The 21,088-nt window shown below is 53.0% G+C and overlaps 1 protein-coding gene across 8 annotated transcripts in view; it reads right to left on the bottom strand.

Annotated features, from left to right (window-relative positions):
- PAX5 (paired box 5) overlaps positions 1–17,128 on the bottom strand; it is a gene marked incomplete at both ends in the record, with an annotated part of 187,412 nt that extends 170,284 nt beyond the window's left edge. For 7 of the 8 annotated variants that reach the window (XM_080819890.1, XM_080819889.1, XM_080819887.1 and 4 more), the window contains 2 exons: positions 3,487–3,652; positions 17,083–17,128. In XM_080819890.1, coding sequence (XP_080676016.1) covers positions 3,487–3,652; positions 17,083–17,128 — 212 coding nt within the window. Of the gene's footprint in view, positions 1–3,486; positions 3,653–9,502; positions 9,546–17,082 lie in introns of those variants that run through there. The other variant, XM_080819884.1, reaches the window with a different exon arrangement.
- Between the last annotated feature and the right edge of the window lie 3,960 nt (positions 17,129–21,088).

Below are 21,088 nucleotides of genomic sequence, written 5' to 3' on the forward strand. Positions count from 1 at the left end.
CCTTGCCCAACTTCTGGAAGTCAGAGCCAGTCCCAGCTCTCAGATGTGACTCTGAAGCCAGTCTTCTTCCCACTAGAGCACATGTCTGCTCTGACTGTGAAGTGAGAACAATAATGATGATCCCTTGCACCTGCAGAAAGCTTTCCCCTTTACCAGGCAGTTCACATGCAGCTTTGCCCTCACTCACTGGCCGTGGAGTGCCTGTTACAGGCACTGTCTTGGGGCAGAGCTTACAGACACACAAACAACCCGGGGCTGAGTACTCAGAACATACTAGGGGAAGTAGCCCGAGGTGCTCCCGCAGCTGCTGAGAGCGCAGCGGGAGGGAGCTGCCCCTCCCCCAGCCCCTGTCGGCTTGTCTCCGTCTGGCAGGGGGGGTGGTCGCACCCAGGGCTCTTGGCCCATCTCACCTGAGCACCACGACCCACAGCAGACCGCAGTCTTAACGCGATACCCCTCTGTCTGCCTTTTGCCTGACCCATCAGCCAGGCCCTTAGAAGGCCACCCTGACACCCCAGGGGAGACCCCAGTTGGCAACTGTGTAAAGTGAGGACTCCCACGAAGAACTGCTCTTCCCTATCAGCATAACCTCCACGCAGCCTTTTGGCTTACACGCCACCGACAGACGGCAGACGCCAACAAGAGGCACGCTAATTTGGGAATAAAGAGGTGGGCGCGTTCGCCTGGGCTCTACGAAGCTGTGTGACCTTGGCCAAATCGCTTAGCCTCTCTGGGCCTCTGTTGCCCCATTTGTATAATAAGGGGAGGATGTCTGCCCAGCCTACCTCAGAGGAGAAAGGCAGAAACAGCAGAATGAGTAAGAGAAAGCTTTGCAAAACATAAAGAGCACGTGTTGCGGATTAAAATCCTCTGCGTGTTTATTACTGTGTAACATACCACCCAGTTCCAAATGGTCTGAAACTCCCAGCCAGGCTCTAGTGAAAGAAGACAAGAGCCAGGCTTTCTGGGTGGATTTAAATGGGTCTCACATGCCACCAGGCTGTGCCTCTCGAGCCCCTCCTGAGCCCCGAGCTCTGTGGACTGAATGCCCACACTCCTGGCAAACCGCCACCTTCCCAAGATGACGGGGGTCTCTGCCCCAGGGACTCTGACTGCCTTGTCATACAGCCTCTGAAAACCACGGCCACCACACACAACACACTCTCTATAATCTGTCACTCCAAGTGCGCCCATCAAATTCTTCGGTGACCAAAAAAAAAAAAAAAAAAATGTCAGTGGATGGAACAGCCCCAGTTCAGAAATTCCCAGTCACACTGTTTTAGGGCTGAACTTGTTTCTTAAAAGGCAGTTCTAATTAGAGTGACATTTTGTCCACTGTGGTTCTTAGTTATGAAAATAATGAGCTATGAAATTCCAATTTATTGTTGACAACTTAAACGGCCAGGCACCCGAGCGGCGCATAACTTCCGAGTGCCACTCTACCTAGTGACAAATCTATTCTGGGCCTCCAGAGGCTGCCGGCTGGGCCGGGGAGGGTCCTTGTCCCCTTCAGTCTCCAGGGGAGGTCTGGAGGGCTCCCGGGCACTAGAACATGACGACCCAGCATCTAGATGTCCCCTCTGAGAAGGGCTTGGCGTCTCACCCTGAGACGATTTCAAACAGCGAGCAAGATGTCGGCTCAGCAACGATGTCTCAGCAAAAACAAAGGAAGGGCCTTCTTTTTTATCTCTCTCCCTCTATGCAATGAAGAGGCTTCCCAAGAAGATAGCTAAGACGCACTTGGCTCTCAAAGTCTGACATTGAGATAGTCTAAAATATTTCTTTCCTCTCTTTCTCTCCTTCTGTCTTGTCTTCATTGCTCTATTCTATTCTCTGTTTTAAAATCAATCATTCTCTTTTCATTTCCCTCTCCTCAATTTTTCTTCTTTTATTTTCACTCTCATCCTCCTGCCTACAACCACCATCTAACAAGAGCAGCAGGCTGATGTCCAGCCTTCCTCCTTGAACTCTGGCTGGGGCTCATTTGCTCCTGAGTGCTAAACAGGAGTGGAGCCCAGAGCCTCCTCCTTGGTTGCGAGATGACCTGGGGTGGGCAGGGAATAAGGAACAAACGCAAGGATCAAAGTCCCCAAAGGGGATCCCAGACCCCTGGCCTTGAAACTTCTTTCCTTGGCCTCCAACAAGGCTCCCCAAGTTTAGAAACTGCTTTTCCTTCCATCTAAGAGAATTTCTTAAATTCCAGCAGATGAAAGGAAGAGAGCACATAGAAAACCACAATGTCACTGACATACTTCAAAATATTTATTTTCTATTCAGGCAACTGTTCTCAAATCATAATGCAAGCTATAGGACCAAGGTTGCTTTCTGACCCTGGGAGGAAAATCCTGAGAGAACATTGAACAGCTGTATCTGAGAATACTCCGGCTGCCAGGGCAGACCTCTAGCAACTTCACATGCCCAGAAAAAAAAACCTGCGGCTTTGGCTTTGGGGTGTGCTGAGATGCCGATGGTCTAAGGGTCCTTGAGGCCTCCTCCCAGTCTGAGAGGACTGACTGGCTGGGTGGACTAGGGTCAGTCACCTGCCCTCTGTAGATTTGTTACCTCCTCTTAAAACATGCTTCCCTGGATCACACTGAGGCTCTCCAGGCGTGCTCAAAAGCTGGGCTATCTAGCCCTCTGGGAGAATTGGCATTGTTGGTATTTTGCTGGCAGCAAATCGGCAGGTCAAGTGGCAACTTGGAAATGTCAGCTTCGAGAGTTAGCATGTGTTTGGTGGGTTTTTTTCCCCCACTCTAATATACACTTAGGATGCATGTCACTGTGAAGGAAACAAAACGTATAGGAGGAAAATATTACAGTCCAACGTAAGGAGGTTGTTGATACCCCAACACTGAAAATGACAGAGGACTTTTAAAAATGGAATGTGTTGGGGTGCCTGGGTGGCTCAGTGGTTTAAAGCCTCTGCCTTCGGCTCAGGTCATGATCTCAGGGTCCTGGGATCGAGCCCCGCATCCAGCTCTCTGCTCGGCGGGGAGCCTGCTTCCTCCTCTCTCCCTCTCTGCCTACTTGTGATCTCTGTCTGTCAAATAAATAAATAAAATCTTTAAAAAAAATGGAATGTGTTTTTTGAAAACGTTCAAATAAAATATTGATAATGCCATTTTATAACTTGTGGATTTTCTACCCAGCCCTGCTCAGGCCCTGGGCTCACCCAAGATGTGCAAGGGAAATTCCCAAGAACCTCTTCCTCGTGGGTCCTTTGGAATAATTCACCAGGCTTTCAGAAAACATGTCATTCTTCCTGATTGAGTCACCCCATTCCACGAGGCACTCGAAATGGGGGTTTCCCAGGGCTCCTTTGATTTAAATGGCCTTGAAAGGGCTTTGCAAACTCTAAAGTATTAGGCATGTTAGCGAAGTGCTACCATGATTTTCAATACGACGTGGGCACACTGGACAGCTGCTGGGTCATGTTTTAGGTCGTTATTGAAAAAATCAAGGGAAACCTGCAGCTTCTGCCTTTACCTGCCGAGAATTTTGCTGACACAACCATGGCTGACTCGAAGCTGCCTTGAGATGTCACAGGGCCTGACACCTTGATGAGCGAGTTCCACTATCCTTTGGCGGACTACATCCGGGAGTGGCCGTCCATTCACAAAAACCCCCCCAAGCTGATTCACTCCTCCATGTCCTGAAACAGATCAGAAACAAAAGGCAAGGGAAAGGGTGGTTAGAACCAGTCACATAGTAGTACCAGAAGCGCTGTTAACAAGCACCCAGAGCTTCTCTGATCAGAAATGGCCGCAGGCTGCCTATCTTGAGCCTGGAGTCTGATCGTGCAGGCTTCATGAGCACCTTGCTTTTTAAAATTAACCTTTGCCTTTGTCCATCTTCAGCCAGTCAGTCGGGCTATTGATAACAAACATCCCCATACTATGTTTCCTTTAGTTGCTAGTATCACCTTGTAATTTTTTGTTAACAATGGAGTGTATGAAAGACCCCAATCCACATTAGAAACATAACTTACTACATGCACGATGCTAAGGTCTAAGGAAGATCCTGGGGAGAAAATATGTTTTAAAATCCATCAACTGTAAAGAGATTTTTAAAAACGGAACTCTTTTCCTTTTAACAAATATCTGTAAAAGTGAAAAGGACCACTCCAATAAACTAGATCTCACAGGGAAAAAAAAAATTTTTTTTAAATCAGCAATCTGATTCAAGGGCTAAGGACTTAAAAATTTTTGTTTAAATAATGTCTACAGAGTACTGAAACAAAATCCAACCACTGCCTTGATCACAAACAAACAAACAAAAAAACCTTTTCTTTAAAAAGATGGGGCTCATCCCTCAATAAAGGGGAAAAATAAACAAAAAAGGGAAGGCTAACACGCAGACTTGACCACTGTACCCTCCCAGAGCACACAAAAGAAATGGGTCAGAGGATCACATTCCACTCTACCACATCAGGATTTGTTATACAAGAGTTTCCCTGGAAATTCTGAAGTGTTTTTGCAATTGACAAGCAGCTTCAAGTTGATTTGGAGGGGGGGTGGGGATAAAGAAGCTGGAGAAGTCCCAAGTTTTACAAACGCTTTGAGATGGATTTTAAGCCAAAGGAGTCTGGGAAAGTATCTTCTCCACCCAATAAGCTCCCTTCTCTTATATCAAAGTCCATCTGGAGGGAAACAGGGATCCAAGTAAATGAAGAGCAGAACCAGTAAACACAGAGTGACCCAGTATAGCAACATCATTGACCTTGTAGCTGTTAATCAGCCACTAACTGACATCGCTAAGGACAGTCAAAAGCCAAAATCCAAGTCCAAGCATTTATTTACCAATGCTGCTGGTAGCTCAGAGGCCACCGATGGGGAAAGCTCCATCTAAACTGGGACTTGCCTGGGATTAGACTATACCAGGGAAGCTAGGCAACTCAGACATCTCTCTCTCACTCGCGCTCACGCACACACACACACTCCAATTCTAAAACATAAAATAGCCTCCTCATCTTAGCTATGCCCCCTCAACATTCAATTACTATCTAGGTTTATGAAGATCTGAAAAAAAAAAGGGTGGGGGAAACACCCATAATATAACCTATTTCCTCAAAACTGCCAAAGAAATTCACTGACGTTTTCCAAGAGGTTCCTAACTGAATATTTCCCAGAATTTCCGAGCTCAGGCTGATTTCAAGGAAAAACACAATTTTATAGGTAACGACAGTACTTAATTCCAATTCTTAGCTGAATTTCTTGATTTTCAAAATGAGCTTTAATTGGCTTTGATCATTCTAAAACACCCCAGACATAAGAAAAAGGAAAACCATCCCAAACAGGATTTCGCAGTTAGAAACAAAACTGCATAGTTCACCTAAAACAGAAAGATGACAGCCACCCCTGGTCAAGGGCCTTAGAAAGTCTTTGTTCTGGGGTTGGGAGCACCTGATAAAAAAGGATTGTACAGATCTTCAGAGAACAGGCTGGATTGAAGAAAGTAAATTCAGAATTTGTACAAGCTCATCTGAGGACAGAAAGGAAGCTAAAAGCATCCAGCACACTTTTGAGATAACCTATGAGTCCAGGCCTTGAGACCCATTTGCAATTGCTTGTTCCCTATGCCCCTGGCAATTTGAACTTTCTGCCCAAAACACAATGGCAACCTTCAGAGGACTTAAATTCCAAGAGCAGTCCTCCAGGACATTTGTGAGCTTTTGGGAACTTCTGCGTCATGGAAAAAAATCCCAAGGGTTGGACACTCTAGGTGACAGCAGGTCCCAAACCCTCTAGTTTTGATCACAAAGACAAGGCTACCTATGTTCTCCCAGAGTCTGATCCATATAAGCACAGAGCTCACACTAGACTCAGGATGACCTGGGAACGCCCTATCTCCCTCAACTTCCCGGAAAGGCTCCCAAACTCACTTGGCTAGGTCTTCTCTGCCTCAGTCACAGTCCTAGCCAATAGAGCACTTCAAGGGTGGTGGGGAGGTAATTTACCTAGTCTGAGAAGGCAATGTCTCCCACTTACCCCGGGATTGGAAAGAAGTAAAACCTGAAGCCTGAGAGAGGGAGGCAAGATGGGGAAAGAAAAGAGGAAAAGTGAGGGGAAGGATGCAAAGCATGGAAACTAAATGAAACAGACAGCAAGGACAGAGTGAGGAAGGGAAGTCTCAGGTTCGAAAGGCAGAGGAGGAGAGAAAGGAATGGATCAGCTAGTACCGGCAAAGAAAAGAAAAGGTGTACAGTGGGAGGCAAGAAGACCAGAAGAGAAAATGGAGGAAGCCCAGTAAAGGGGCATCTGGAAGACAGAGGACTTCTGTGGAGAAGAATCTTTGTTTTCTGGGACCCCTGCTCCAGCCCTGCATCTCCTCAGAGAACCCAAGTCCCAGCCTCTACCTCCTATGGACTCCTGCTGCGTGAGGTTTCATCCCCTGAGGGGTGCATGTTCCCAGCTACACTTCTCAGGGACAAGTAGAATTTTCAGAGAGCCTGACACAGAGACAGATACAAACAAATCAAGGCAAAGACCAGGAAACAGACACACAGATACAAGGGAAACACAGGCCTGCCCCCACAGGACAAGCCACACAGGGTTTGGAGGAGGATTGGGGGGAAAGGCTTGAAGATACACCCAAGGCCTTTGTGGCTCTGGTTTCTGAGGGCTGGCCTGCATGGAAGCTCCTTAGGCCCTGACAAGGATGTACTACCCACCAGGGGTCCTATCCAAACCCCAAAGACCATGGCTAGGTAAAGGGTTGTGGGAAGAGGGTCTCTAATAACTCAGCAGGAAGACCCAACTCCAAAACCCCACAGGGTTATTGAAATTCCTCCTTGTGACATTGGAGAGGATAAACAACGAAGGGACACACAGACATGCAAACAAGGACACAGGGAAAGAGGAGGGATGAAGTCTTGAAGGGCTCAAACCAACAGACGGGCGCTGACACAGACAGTCGGGTCTTCGGGGCAGATCTAGTTAAACGAGAGAAAATGCTTTGCACATGTGTATACTCACTCAAACAGTCCACTGCCCTCTCTCTGGAATCTTGAGTCCCGCCCTCTCCCCTTCTGTGAATCCTAGGAGACCCAGAACCAGCTCCAGCTTTGCCCAAGCAACCTTCCTGTCCGCCTTTTTGTCTCTCTGACTTCAATATCATACTCTGTACAATGGGTTTAGCTGAGGTTCAGATGACACGCAGGTAGGAGGCTGACCATAAAAGTGCTTTATAACTGGAAAAATACCTGGGGGAAGGAAACATCTAGGCAGGGGTGGTGGAAGGCCACTGTACATATGAAAATGATGAATCTAGAATAGGGAGTAAGGGCAAGAGAACACAAAAGCCAGTTTCCCGGCAGTCCCTTCCCCTCCCCCAATACTACCTCCCCACAGAAGCTGTCTTGCTCCAAATGGGGTGGGGGTCCCTGGGAAGAAACTGACCAGGGCCAGGCAGGAAGACAAGGAAGTGGGACTTGGTCTGAGCCCCTACTACACCAGCAACCTCTCAGGATCTACTTGTACACCTCGACAATCGCCAACAAACTGGGGCCCAAGGTGGGCCTACATTGTACAAGCAAACAGCTTTAGGCATCAGACCAAGGGCACTTCCAGAGAAGCCAGCTCTGAAAGCTAGCCTGGTTGGGGCCCAGCCCCCACCATGCTGCCAAGAAGATTGAAAACAGGAGGAGGGAGCACTTCTTGAGGAACAGGCAGATGAAGGCCGGGACAAGGAGGGACAGAGACAGGCATTTTCAGTTGGTTAACGGGTATCTGGAAGGAACCACCTTCTCCACCCTTATGCACTGCCAGGACACCACTGGTTCTGATGCTATCTCCCCAAGCATCCAGCAACCCCTGGGGCTCTGGTGTCTACGCAGGAGGAAGTGAGGGTCTGTGGATTCTGAATGGTGAGGAGAGACGTGCAGGGGTCAGCCCTCCCCATTTGTCCCCCATTCGCTCCTTGGCTGAGCTAAAGGCTTACACCCCTCTCAGAGTATTGACCCTAACTCGTTTGTTTTTTCGCTTGCTCTGCGAGAACAGATCCTCCCCGGAGCACGGCTCAAGTCTGCCCAGGCGACAGCTGCTGGGGGGAGAGGCAGGTGCTGGGGTCACCATGGACTGGAAACCGTTTTGGCACAGGCCCCAAATGGTGAGGAATCGTTTGGAGTAGGACCGGTGAAAGCGGCTTCTCTGCGCAAATCTCCCTACTGCTTTGGTGGATTACCTCGCATTCGGAAAATTGACACAAAGAGAAACTGACCTGCCCGCAACCAGCCCGGGAGGCTTAGATCAGCATTTCCCTGCTTACCAGGACACTCCACCCTCCAGGGCAGAAACCGACATTTTCGCCAGGGAAGCTTGCCTTCTCTCCAGCCGGGTCTATGCTGCCTTTGTTAAATAGGGGACTCACGGCTGGGTGAGCAGGATCCTGGACTGTCTTAGAGGAACCTGGCTTGGGGTAAACTCCCAGTCCGGGAGCAACTCCCTGACCTGCCGCCCGTGGGGACCAGATCTGGGCACCCCACTGGATGCCGCTAAAGCCTGGCGCCTTGCTCTGGCCCAGCTCTGCAGCCCGCAGAAGGGAAACACGATTCGTTCCACTTGGAATTTCCTTGAAATCTCCGAATCTAATCCGGCGTTAACTCACCGTGAGAGGAGCGCTCATCTCACAGGAGACTGTGCTAAAGGGTGAACTGACAGATCCCCGCGGGTCAGGCAGCCTGGATCGCCTCCCCGGTGCCCAGGATGACCCTTCCCGTCTCCTACACACGCCCGTGTCTTTCAGAAAGGGGGAGGAGGGGATGCCTGTTAAGACTAACTGACTTCTTGATTTTTTTTTTTTTTAAGGGGAGAAGCCATCATGTGGCAAGTGTCCTGAAGAGAAGGATTTGATGGTGTCTTTAAGGGTCTCTCCATATGAACGGGCAGCTTTTAAGCTCAGCTGAGGGACTGCCACTTCGTTGATTTTTCAAATCCCACCACCCAATTCCAGGACACCTTTAGAGCTCTGAACTTTGTGTCCTTGCTTACCTCTCAGCCTCTTCCTTCACACATATAAGCACACAGGCACTGCTTGGGGCCCCAATTTCCCTCCAAGCATCAGTCCTCATCAGCTCCAGGGCTGAAAAGGCGCTACCGCGGATGGGGTGTGGGACGCTGTCTTAGACTTAAGACTGACCTCTCCCTACAACTTCCTGCCCTCCAACTAGCCAGTCCCGGAGCCCTCTTCAGGTCCGAGCTACGATTCTCCCAACATGCTGAAATGTTGCTGCCGGAGCCAGCCTCACCCCCGCCCCCCAAGAGGCTGCAGCTCGAAGTCTACACTACCCGTTGCTGGAGGCGGGATTCCCGGTGCCAGGTGCTCTGGCCCGGGGAACCAGGCGCGTTGTTCCACACGCCCTTCCTGAGAGCACTGCACTTTGCCAACTTGACTGTGTTGCTACAGAAGTCCTGAGTCCTTCGGCCCTGGCACCTGCCCCGCGGTCCGGCACACCCAACCCCGTCCCGGCCGGAGAGTGAGAGAAGCGAGCTTGCCGCCTACTTACTATGCATGGATGCAAACGGGTCGTGCTTACAGTGTATTTCCATCGGGGCGCTCCAGACTGCAGGCCGGCCGACGCCGCCGCCTCCCGGCGCCAAGGGGCTGCCCAGCGCGGCTAGGGAGCCACGCCGCCAGGCCGGGTACTGTGCGATCTGGGCTCAGAAAACGCTGCTGGAGCTCCGGGGCCTCTCTCAGAGCTGCTCCGCTGGAGATCGCCGAGAGCTGCGCCTAGAGGCGGGAAACGGCGCTAGTGCAGTCCGGCTGGGAGTGGGGCGCCCAACTCCTGGTGGTTTCCCTCCTGGGCAGTCTCAGGCAGCGGCTGCGAAGCCGGGCCAGAGTAGATGCGGCCAAGGAACCGGCAGCTTTGGGGGCATATCGTAGGGGCCCGTCTCCGGGACGGCAAGGAGCCCCCGGCCTTCGGTAGGAGCGGCTTTGAGGAGGCCTGCGGGACACACGGCCCTTGGTTTCACTCAAGGGGCAGCGAGGCCCGCGGGCTGCCAGGCTGGTTCCACGGCCTCTGGAGTCTCTCTCGACCCCTCGGTCTCCACCGGATTCTTTCTCTGCTTCTCTGAGTCTCTGGGGCTTGGAGTTGCAGCCCCAGCCTCGCTCCACTCGGCTCTCCGACGTCTCAGACGAAGTTGCAAAGAACTTCCTCTCTGGCGGCGCTGAGGCCCCGGCGGGTTCGGAGACGCTTCCGTCACTGACGTTGGGGCCGTGACTCCTGAGTCCCCAGGAGCTTATAGCTCTCACACCCCCGGACCCTCTGCCTTTAAAGTTCCCCCGGCTCCCGATGCACCCCCATCGCTGGGACCAGGATTGGGGACAACAGCGACAGTGTCCTCCACGCCTGAGTATCTGCCTCACGCCCACCAACTCTTCGAGCCCCCCTGCCCTCTCTCAGGGGTCTGGCTCCAACGTTTTTCCGTTGCCTCTTCCGGGACGGCCGCCGCGCCTGCCCCGGCGTGTAGCGAGGGACGGAGATAGCGAAAGGTCCCCTCCACCAAGGCCGCCGGGACTGCCGGTGCTGAGATGGAGCCGCTGTCGGCTTTGACTGCCCGCGCTGCTGCCGCCGCCGCCGCCGCCGCCGCCACCGCCGGCGCTAGCCCTCCGCCTGCTCGGCGCGCACAGTGCGCCACCGCGCCGCCCCGGAGCCGCTTTCAGGACCCGCTGCGTGTGGACAGCGCCGCCCGGGGCTCAGCCTCCCTCCGGGCGGGGGCGGGGCGGGGGCTAACCTGCCAATCACGCTTCATCAAGCCAATCAGAGCTGTGGCAGCCAGCCCTAGCCCGAGACACCGCCCCATTGGCTGAGCAACCGGCGGGCTCCGCCTGATTAGCGGATACCTGGGCAATAGGAGAGAATGGGGGGCGGGGCCCAGGCGGCGGCGCCACGTTCATTGACAAACGCGCGGGGCGAAGGCCTAGTGGAGCGCGGGTGGGGGGAGGGGTAAGGGGATGCACACAGGGCCTGGAGAGTCCCGCCGCAGACGCCGCGGGAGCCAGACCTTCCTGCCGCAGCGTTGGGCCCCTGGGACCCGCTGAGGGACTGGGGACAGCCAAAGTGGGGATGAGGAGATGAAGTGTACAGGTCGGGGGTGGAGGGGGGGTTGTCTCCTGAAAACACACACGGATGTTGGAGGAAGAATAGGAGCGCAGTAGAGATCCGGTTTTCAATCTAAGTACCACCAGATTCGCGATAGACTCGTGGTGTGCGCACAACTACCTCTTCTGAGCTCAGTTTTCTCATCTGTAAAATGGGTAGAGTTGGCTTACCTAGTCTTCAATGGCGGCTCCTTCCAGAGGAAACATTTCACAATTTTACCAACCACCTACTAAGCTGCTGCTGTCGCCTTCTTGTCCACCCCTCTCCCTCAATCTTACCCCCCCCCGCCCCCAGGGAACCACAATTCTGAGCTAAAAGAAAGGCAGAAATTTTGAGGGGAAAGAAATTTCACACTCCTTTAAAGTTAGTAATCAGGGTGCTCCTGGGTGAGGAAATTAATTGAGGCTTTGGACCAGGCTGTCCAAGCACTAAGCCTTGAGTCTCTCTTTCCAGCCTCAGACCAGGAGCTGACAGTCGCCTTGGGGCTAGTGGTGTGCAACTGAAGGCTTCTGTTTCCAGGGGGTAATTCTGCATCTGGCGCAAAGCTTCTTGGGAATTAAATGAAGCCAGTCATGTTAGTCCAGTGCCAATGAGGGTTCCTTAAGCTGGCTGGTAGGCAGGCGAGTTCTATATGCAAGGGCTGCGCCAAGCCAGGCATGCTACCAGGCTGCTGTAGAGAAAACTCCATCTTTCCTCTTCCAGGAAGTTCTTGTTGTTTTGAAGACAAAAATGGGTGGATGCCTAGCAGACTTTCCTGGTCCAGAAGGGCAGACTTTTGACCAGGGAGTCTCAGTTTATCAGGGGTGTGAGGCCCTGGGACCATATCAAAGGAATGGACTTTGAAAAGGAAGCCCGTGACAGCCATTCTATACCCAGGAGGTACTGGCAAAGACACTGAGGACTACTGCCCCATGGCTCATGACAGTTGTCCCAAGACCCACCATTTCTAATTCACGAGTAATGATTCTCTAATATAAGTCCACAAAAGGGTGGGAGGGGGCGGCTCTGAAATGGTTGCTCCAGACTTGAGCTTATAAAGAAGACAGGGCACTGGTTGACCCTGAGAGGGCTCTGGGTTCATTCTCTGCCTCAGTCTCCCTTCTCTCTACCTCTGCCCCATTTCTTACATCCCTACATTGGGGTAAGCCCTCAGTCTCACCTTCTGTTACTGTCCCAGACCCAGCTGCCCCTGACCGGTAGATAAGTTTCCGGTGCTGACACCGTCTCCACCCCTTCCAGGGCACAGCTGTGTTAAACGGCTCCAGGAGGGCCTCTGGGGGCCCAGAAGGCTGCAGTGTGCACTGGGGTGGAGTGGCTGCGTTCTCTCTCCTTTGTCTGGAACCCGACAGGTCCCAATCCTCAGGCCCCCATCCTCCCTCCCCCAGCCCCTCAACCACACCTCCGCTTCAAGCAGGAAGAACATAAAAGCAGAGAGGAACCCGGATGAGTTAGGGTTCCCACATTCCACTCCACAGGCACACGGTGGATAAAAAGTAACTAGAATTTGATGTGGCAGCTCAGCGTTCCTGGAGAGACTGGGGGGGACTCCCTGAGGGACGCAGCCAGTGACACCTCCACCTCCAGCCCCACTCATTGACTTCAGGCCTAGAAACTCAAATTCTAAAGTCTTAGAGCAGAAAAGGGCCCTGAGGCAATGCTTTCTCCATTTTACAGATGCATATCCTGAGGCCAAGGAGCGCCTTGTCCAAGGTCACATAGAAAATCTAAAGTAGAGGAAAGGCTGTGGGCTGGGAAACTCTCCCCGAAGAGCCTCTAGAGCCACACTCGGGATGGCTGGGAGTTTGGGGTAGAGCGAGGGGGTGTGGGCTGCCAAATAAAGAATCCAGTTAGGTAGGATATATCGGCACAAACCAGTTTTCCTCCTGATACCTGTGGGGCCGGGACCAAATCAGAGTACTGCTGGGGTGGGATGGAACCACAGGTATTAACTGAGCAGGAGTAGCTTAGATTCCCATTTTAAAGAGAGGGTGTGCGGCTTAAGGCGGCATTGGGCTGCCTGCCCGTTGGGGCGACAGGTGCCCAGGACAGAGGGAGTTTTCCTTCACATAGGGGTTCTTCACTGCCTCCAGCCTCCAAGCGGGCCGTCTTCCGGGAACTTCTAATGCCGAGAGGCACCCCCAGAACTGATATCCTGGCCATCTACCCCAGTCTTATAGGCCACCAAACAGCGGCCCCCAGAAGTAATATGACTAGTGTGAGATCACACAGCGATTCCCTGACGGAGCAGGGCTTCTGCACCGCAGTCCTGCCTCCGAAGGCTCACGGCTCACGAGCCCACGAGCCCACGAGTCTAAGTGAGACTATCGAAGAGACAAGAGAACAGAGACAGACTAGACTAGCAGGGAGCTGGTCTTAACGCTCTGGCGCTGAACCTGGTCGGGCCTCTCGCTGTGTGTAACAGTCACCGGGTTACCTTCCCCCAACCGCACAAATTTGGACAGTGCCCTGTGCTAAGGGCTGGAGGCAGACACTGGGAAAGGAAACCATCCGGGAAGAAACTCAATTTATAGAAGACCAATTGCCTTTGAAAGCTCTGCTATTGAAAGAAAGTCCATTGAGAATTAATTGAGAAGCCAAAATACCTCCAAAGGAACCTCCACCTTGATCTGCAGTGAGCAACCTGCTCTCACTCAGAGCGCACTCCCTCCCTGCCTCCCCTTTCTCTCCACCAAGTCAGCCCCTCCACATGTGTTTGGGGTTGGGGCTGCTCCAGGGCTCTAGGGCCCTGAAATCGACTCCTCCAGCCCCTATCCCTGCTCTTGCTTGGCGGAAGGTGGGGGGCAGAGGGAAGCAAGGCCTCCAGGGCTCAGATTAGGTGCTCAGTTTGGGAGAATCAGAGACGCTGCTGCCAAAACAGTCCTAACTTGGTAGGTCCTCTATTTGTAAACCTCATTTTATTTTATTTTTTTCCAAGGTTTGTTTTGTTTTGTAATCTCTACACCCAACGTGGGGCTCCAGCTCACAATCCCAAGATCAAGAGTCCCATGCTCTTCCAAATGAGCCAGCCAGGTGCCCCCTCTCTGACTCTCATTTTAAAAGGACCAAAGAGAGAGGGAGAGAGCAACTGACCCAGGTTACATAGATAGTTGGGCAGAGTCGATTCCTGTGTAATTCCTGCACCTGAATCAGGATCTTTAAGTAGGTGAATTTAACCAAATTTTTCAAGAACCATGTAAACTGCCTTTGTGGGGTTTGTTATCACTAGCAGTGCACCCTGCAGGCCAGGGGCTCTGGCACTCTCTTTCTTTCTCCCAAAGACTTTCCACTACCGGCCCCTTCTTCTAGGGCTCTGCTTTCCTATATGTCTAATGGGGAGAACCCTGAGATGAGTCCTCCCAAAGTTCTCAAAGATGAAGATCCATGGTTAGGGAGGATTGTTATTCCAACACACTCATTTCAGAGATGCAGGACTGGATGCCAATGCCCAGACCCTGTTCAAAATCTCCTGGCCTTCCTGGCCTTGGATTTCTTGAGACAGCTTGGCCAATAGTCCTTTTTCTCCAAGGGAGCTCTTGGGAGATGGGGCTCTACCTCCTCTCCCAGCAAGAATGAAGGGGTCTAAAGGCAGAGAAGTCACCTTTTGGTCCTACTCCCTCCTTACCCCTTGCTGTATGATGTCAGACAAGTCCCTGCCCCTCTCTCTGGGTATCAGGTTTTTTTTTTTTTCTTTTTGGTACCACAATGAAGAGGCTAGACAGGAGGATCCTTAAGTGGCTCTGTGTTTAAGGCTGACCTTACCCAATCTTGGGCTTAGAGCCAAAATGGTATATATACTCCTTCCCCATTGTACAGATGGGGAAACTGAGATCATGAGAGGGAATGGAAAACATTTCTGAAGGAAGGAAAAGGAGGTCAAGTGGCTCAAAAAAAAGGCCTCCAAGTTGGGAGATGGGAGAAACCCACATAAAACCCCTGAAACCAGATATGGATGCCCCCGCCAAGCTAGTTTCTCAGCTCTCTCCTCTTCCCCACTGCTGGGGCCCAGGCAGGTGCAGACAGGCAGAAGTGCAATGTCACCTGGGAGCTCTGCCCTTTCTAGGGCAGGTGGCCCTTACCCAAGCCCAAAGGAGAAGAGGGGGCGTGGCTCTCCAGATTTTTAAACTCAGGCCAGACTAGGACACCCCCCCCAGCCCCACCCAGGTCCGCCTTACTAAGGAATGAAATGCTTTATTGATTAAACGATTATTCAGGCGATTGAACTAATCAAAGAGCCCATCGACCGCCCTGAATTACATTCTTGGTAGACAGCTCTCCGAAGGGAAAGGCAGTCACACCAACCAGGCAGACACTCCCCTAGATCCTCATGTGCCTCTGACCCATTCCTAGCATACACAGAACACCTAGTCCTGGATCTGATGATGGCATCTCTGGAAGTCCCACCTACCAAGGGAGCCAAGGGAGGAGGGGAGATGGGGATGGAGCAGAGGGAGTTTCCAGATTCCCCTTCTTGCACGTTTACCCTGGGGAATCTTCTTTAATTCCCCACCTCTTAGATTTCTGTCCTCACTTGTTACAATTCTGGAAATGTATCTACGCCCAGAGTTGTCCTGGGTTTGGAGTATAAATCCACCCCTCTCTCTCTGCTTTTTGACCTGTATTTAAGGCTGGGGTGGAGGTAAGGCCTCAAAGATCCACAGGGATAAGGGAAGTGGAATAATTCTTGCCAGCAGGGCCAGGAGTGTGTTTGGGTGGGGGTTAGTGTACTTGGCCTAATGCGTAAAAGGGGCTCCTATACCCATCTTTAATCTCAAGACAGACTGAGGCCTCTTACTGCCTGCCACCTCCTCTTAGATATAAACACACTCTGCTAACCACTACCTGGGCCTATGAGTGGCACACCGAGCCCTGTGCCAGGAAGGCCCATGTGCATACAGGGACCAGAGTTGGATGCCCAGGCCAGGCACACATGTCCACCCACTTGTGCTCTCCTCCACTGGAGCAGCGCCCACAACATAAAACCTGAGCACAAAATACACACACACACACCATTGTCAAAGGCTTGTCGAGATGAAAGCAAAGGCAGATTGGAGGTCCCTAGAAATGTCACAACTAGCCTGTGGGTTGCCTGCCCTCCCCTGCCAAGGTTGTGCCTGCCACAGGGGATGGTTTTATACAAATGGTAGGCTCAGTAGTGCCCACAGAGTGAAGCAGTGCACAACACACACCGAGGGACTGCACGCCCTGAAATTACACCTCCACTCCTCTTTCTCCCAACAGAATGTGACCTGAGCCTGACTATTCACAGGCTTAGCACAGCAGACCCCCCACAGCCCTAGATCCATCTCTGTGCCTCGAGGCAGGCACTTTTGTGTACGCTGACATGGACACAGTGAACAACTGCTGACATCCAAAAATGGAGGGGTCAGTGGGACCCCCTCATTCTCACTTCCAAAAGCACTTGGGTTATGACAGGTGGACACAGACCCTTAAAGGAGTACACTCAGACACTTATCCAAATTACATACGTATACATACATACATACTCACAGATACACATTTTGGATACTCAGAGTACAGTACCCAGAAACACCAACGCATAAACATGAACTAACACATATGTATATGTATCCTTATGAATATAAGGATACATATACACACAGGCACATAAATTCTTAGTCACACACATTGTGAAAATACATATATGGGGACATACAAACTCAGGGTCACTCATGCACATTCTGAGCCCCTATGTAAACACACAGACCCAAATGAACTTCCAGACCCCCAGATAGTCACTCACAGAAACATTCAGATACAGAGAAAAACACAAACTCACAGACACTTGGGCTCATGCAGAAGTGTGTGAACAAATTGGTGAAAAGACATACAAACGCGCGGCAGACACACGCAGTCAATCCCTGAGAAAATGTCGCTCATTCCCTCCCCCAGGGCCGACGTGCGTGGGGACCAGAGCTGGCTGGGTCCTGGAATTAGCACGCCTGGAGCCCGAATCGCGGTCCTACCTGTCCTGCCGGTCCGAGGAGTCGGGTAATTTTTCTCTAAATCCATTTTGATTTTTTCAGAACTTGAAGTTAACAGGGGAAAAAAGTTTCCACTTTTTTGTTTCTTTTTTCTTTTCTTTTCTTTTTTCCTTTCTCCTTTTCTTTCTTTCTTTTCTTTCTTTCTTTTCTTTTCTTTCTTTCTTTCTTTCTTTTTTTTTTTTTTTTTGGTGCCAGGGACCGCTCACAGGTCGGAATAATTCAAGCCTTCCGCTCCCCCGCCGAGCTGGGGTAGCTGATCACTGAGCTGAAACTAAACGTTTTAGGTGGAAAAAAAGCGTCCGAAGGCACCGTGAAATGATTAAGGAACTAAAGAGCTTCTCGCCATGTGAGATCATGTCCTGTTCTCGCCAACATCACAAGATGTCCCCAGACACACCGCGCCCCCAGCGTGCGGCCCCGCACTGCGGGCCGGAGCAGGGAAAGGGTGTCCGCGCAGTGCGGCCGGGCCTGTCCAGCTGGCCAGACGGGGCGGGCCGGGCCGGGCCGGAGCAGTGCGGGAGGCCGGGAGAGCAGCAGTGTCGCTACCGCGCCGCCCTGGACTTTTATAGGGGGTTGGGGGGAGGGAAGGAAGGCTTTAAACGGAGCCGGGCGCTAGCCCCGCGCGCCCACGGGAAGGTGAGGACCGGAGGCAAGCGGGAAGCCCTGGCCTCGTGGCCGCACGTTCTACAAATTCCTGCGTCTCGGTGTCGCGGCCCTGTGCAGGGTGTGCGAGGCGGGTGAACCCTCTAGGCGTAAGCCCCGCCGCGTAGGCGGGTGCAGGCCCGGTTTTTGTTTTTTAACAAAAATTAACCACCCTGCCCAGCAGGTGTTTTTGAAAGGGGCGCAAAGGCAAGTAGTGTCGCCAGGCATAGAGGGGGGCGTTCCAGTTTCCTCAGACTCACCCCTAGGGCGGCGCCCGCCCCCAGAGCTCTCAGCCACCCCACCCCCACCCCCACCCCAATTTGCAGCTCTAATACCATTGCCGGGTTCCTGACTTTAGGGTAGTGCCAGAACCCTAAAGTCCCCAGGTCTCCACTCAGCCTGCTGGTCCCAGAGCTCCCTCCCCACACCGTGTCCCATTCCGGCCCGGAGCATATGTAAAATGCTGGAGATAAAATCCGGGCCTCCGCTTTGGGCGCCGGAGCCGAGCAGAACCATCTCGGGAGGTCTTGGAGGTTGGCGGGAGTCCTGGACACCTTACCCCGGCCCATAAATGGAATCCCTTTGCCCTCAAGCCCCGAGGCTTTGCTGCGTGCCCGAGCCCGAGGACTTGATTCCAGAGGGGAAATCAGCCCGACAGAGACGGGGCAGCGGTGTGGCACGTCCAGCCCGCTCTCTTCGGCCCAGGCTTAAAACTTCACTCTCTTACCCCCCCTCCCCAGTCCCGAGTCCAGCTGCAAGGCTTGGCCACTGGATGTCTGTGGGGCCCCGCTGTGGGGTGGTCGCAGGGGCAAGGTTCTCCAGGGCGGGGGAGCGCTCTGCGGGAGGACTCTTGGCCCTCCGGACAATGGCAGTTTCGGAAAGTGAATCGTTCTCAGCGAGAGTGTTGTTTGTTTTTTGGAGGGGGTGGTCACGAGGCTGGGCCGCAACCTAGGGGGAAGAGCCCAGAGCTCGAGAAAAGGGGGGTGGGGGGAAGCTGGCGGGAACCGGACATCTCTTATCCACTGAGCCGATTTCGCCACAATCGGAAACGTGGCTGTGGATTCCCCGGCGGCCCCCCCCCACCAAGTAATCTGCGCAGTCCCCCTGCGCCGCCTCCCTCTTGCAGCCTTCGAGTCCGGGTCCTGGCCCGGGCGATTCGATTTTTGGCCCTCTCCGAGAGCTCGATTCTTCCTTCCGCTATCCAGCCCCAGCCCCAGCCCCTGCTTCCCGCCCTCTTGCCTATCCCGCGCGGGGTGGCAGAGCCGAGGAGGAGCGGCCTGTCCGCGCCCAGAGATCAAAAGCCCTCCCGGAATTGACATTTCACCCCAGGCTGGGGGCGGGAGTTGTTGGGGTTGTTTTCTATTTAGAGGGTTTGTTTTGTTTTTGTTTGTTTCCCGTGAATTTTCTTTTCATTATCTATGAGTCTTTTGTTTCGGGTGTTTTGCGTGTATTTTTTTCGTGGATTTCATTTTAGAGGGTTTGGCTCTGTGAGTCTTGGTCTTTTCGGTGGCTTTTGTTTTCTGTCTTGTGGATTTTAATTTTATGTGTTTTGTACTTTGTCCTTGGAGATTGTCTTTCTGTGTGTCCTTTGGAAGGCTGTTGCATCTGCGCGGTGTTTTGATGTGTTGAATTTTGTATTAGTGGGTGTCGTCTGTGTGTTTTGCATTAGGTGAATCTTGTGTTTGTATGTGTTTTGTTTTCTTCGGTTTTTATTTTGTTTTTAGGCGCCGACCGTTTGGATGGGGGTTTTGGTGTACTTTTTCGTGTGTTGGCTTCAGTTTTTGTGTTTGTGAGATGCTTTGGGGAGTTTTGCCTGTGTGTTTTGGCTTTGTGGGGCTTTTGGTTTAAGGAGGAGACACCGGGCACTACTCCGTTACTGTCTGCACCCAGGAAGGGCAGAGGATTAGGCCAAGCATCAGAAATGACGGGTTCACGGTGCTCTGAATTATCCGACCCCGTTGCAGCCGCGTCGTACTCTGCGCGCTCCAGACCAACGAGAAACATGTGTTTTCCCGAGGGGGCGCCCGCCCCCTAGTCATAACCCTGCGGGTCGTGCGGCACCAGTGCCAGGCTCAGAATTCACAGAGACACCCCCACCGCCACCACCGCGGGATACCCAGACCCAGCCGCCGTTCCCTTGCGCACCCTGTCCGCTGCGGGTCGATCTCCCCTTGCGTCTGGCCAGCTTGCTTCGGACCTCCCTGACTCCAGCCGCGTTGGACCGAGGGGCGGATCCCCGCCGCGGAGCAGGTGGAGAACCTCTTCGGACAACGCGGAATTGGAGCTTCGGCGCTAGAGCTACTTGGCGGGGGGCTAGGGACGCGTGGAGTCTAGGCGCAGATGGGCGTCGGGACCCCCGAAAAGTCCCCCACCTCACTTGCCCGCAGCCCTGTAATCCTAGAAACCCAACTCCGCTCAGCTTTCGGTTTGGAGAGCCTGCCCTGGTTTGGAAACACAGACACATAAATCCACACTCGAACATAAGCATACACAGCTAGAGAGCGAGAGAGAGCGAGCCGGCGCCTCGGTAGCTGGGGCCTACAAGGCGGTACCGGCACTGGCACCATCTCAAGGGGAAGCCAAACTGTAGTGACCGGAAATGTTGCAAGGACAGAATAAGGCATTCTTTCTGTCCACGTTGCCGGCATTTCTCGAACCTCGATACACCTGGATTTGTTTAATGCTGCACCAGGGAGAAAGGGAGAGCCAGATTTAGAGAGGCAGAGAGACACGCTGGTTAAACCTGCAAGGAAATGCGGGGAGAATCTATAGAGACAGAAATATGTCGAGGGAGAGACGAGACTGTGGGGAAGGGCAGATTGGAGGCCCAGGAAAGGGGCTGGTGTGGAGGCTTCTCCGGCCCCCGCGCGCTCTGGTATTCTGTAAGAGGGAGAAAGCAGAAACCGAGAACAGAGAGTGACAGGAAAAGAAAAGAGTCGCAGAAGGGGTTGGCCTAGGCACGCTGTGAGCTTCCCACCAGCTAAGACGCTGCAGTCTAGGGAGGGGGAGGCCGACGTCGGGAGGAGAGGAGTTTAGCTCCGGCTCTTCCGCTCGGCCAGGAAACGCCCGAGGACTCCAGGGCTTGTGGAGCGGGGACTGGGGCTTGGCTCCGACCCAGCGCCCCCCGAGATCCCCAGCCCGGAATCCAGCAAAGGTTGGACCAGCGGGGTCCGCCGCTGGGCCTCGCTCTGGGCGAGCCCTGTGAGAAGCCGCGGGGGACGACTCTGATCCTGGGGCTCTGGGCTGGGGCCTTCGCTGAGAGTGGGTGGGAGCCGACGTCCAGACTGGAGGCGAGGAGGAGGCCCCGCCCTAAAGCTGGGGGCCCGGTTCTGGGAGCAGCTGAGGC

The sequence above is a fragment of the Martes martes genome (genome assembly GCF_963455335.1).
Source record: "Martes martes genome assembly, chromosome: 12".
Classification (NCBI taxonomy): Eukaryota; Metazoa; Chordata; class Mammalia; order Carnivora; family Mustelidae; genus Martes; species Martes martes.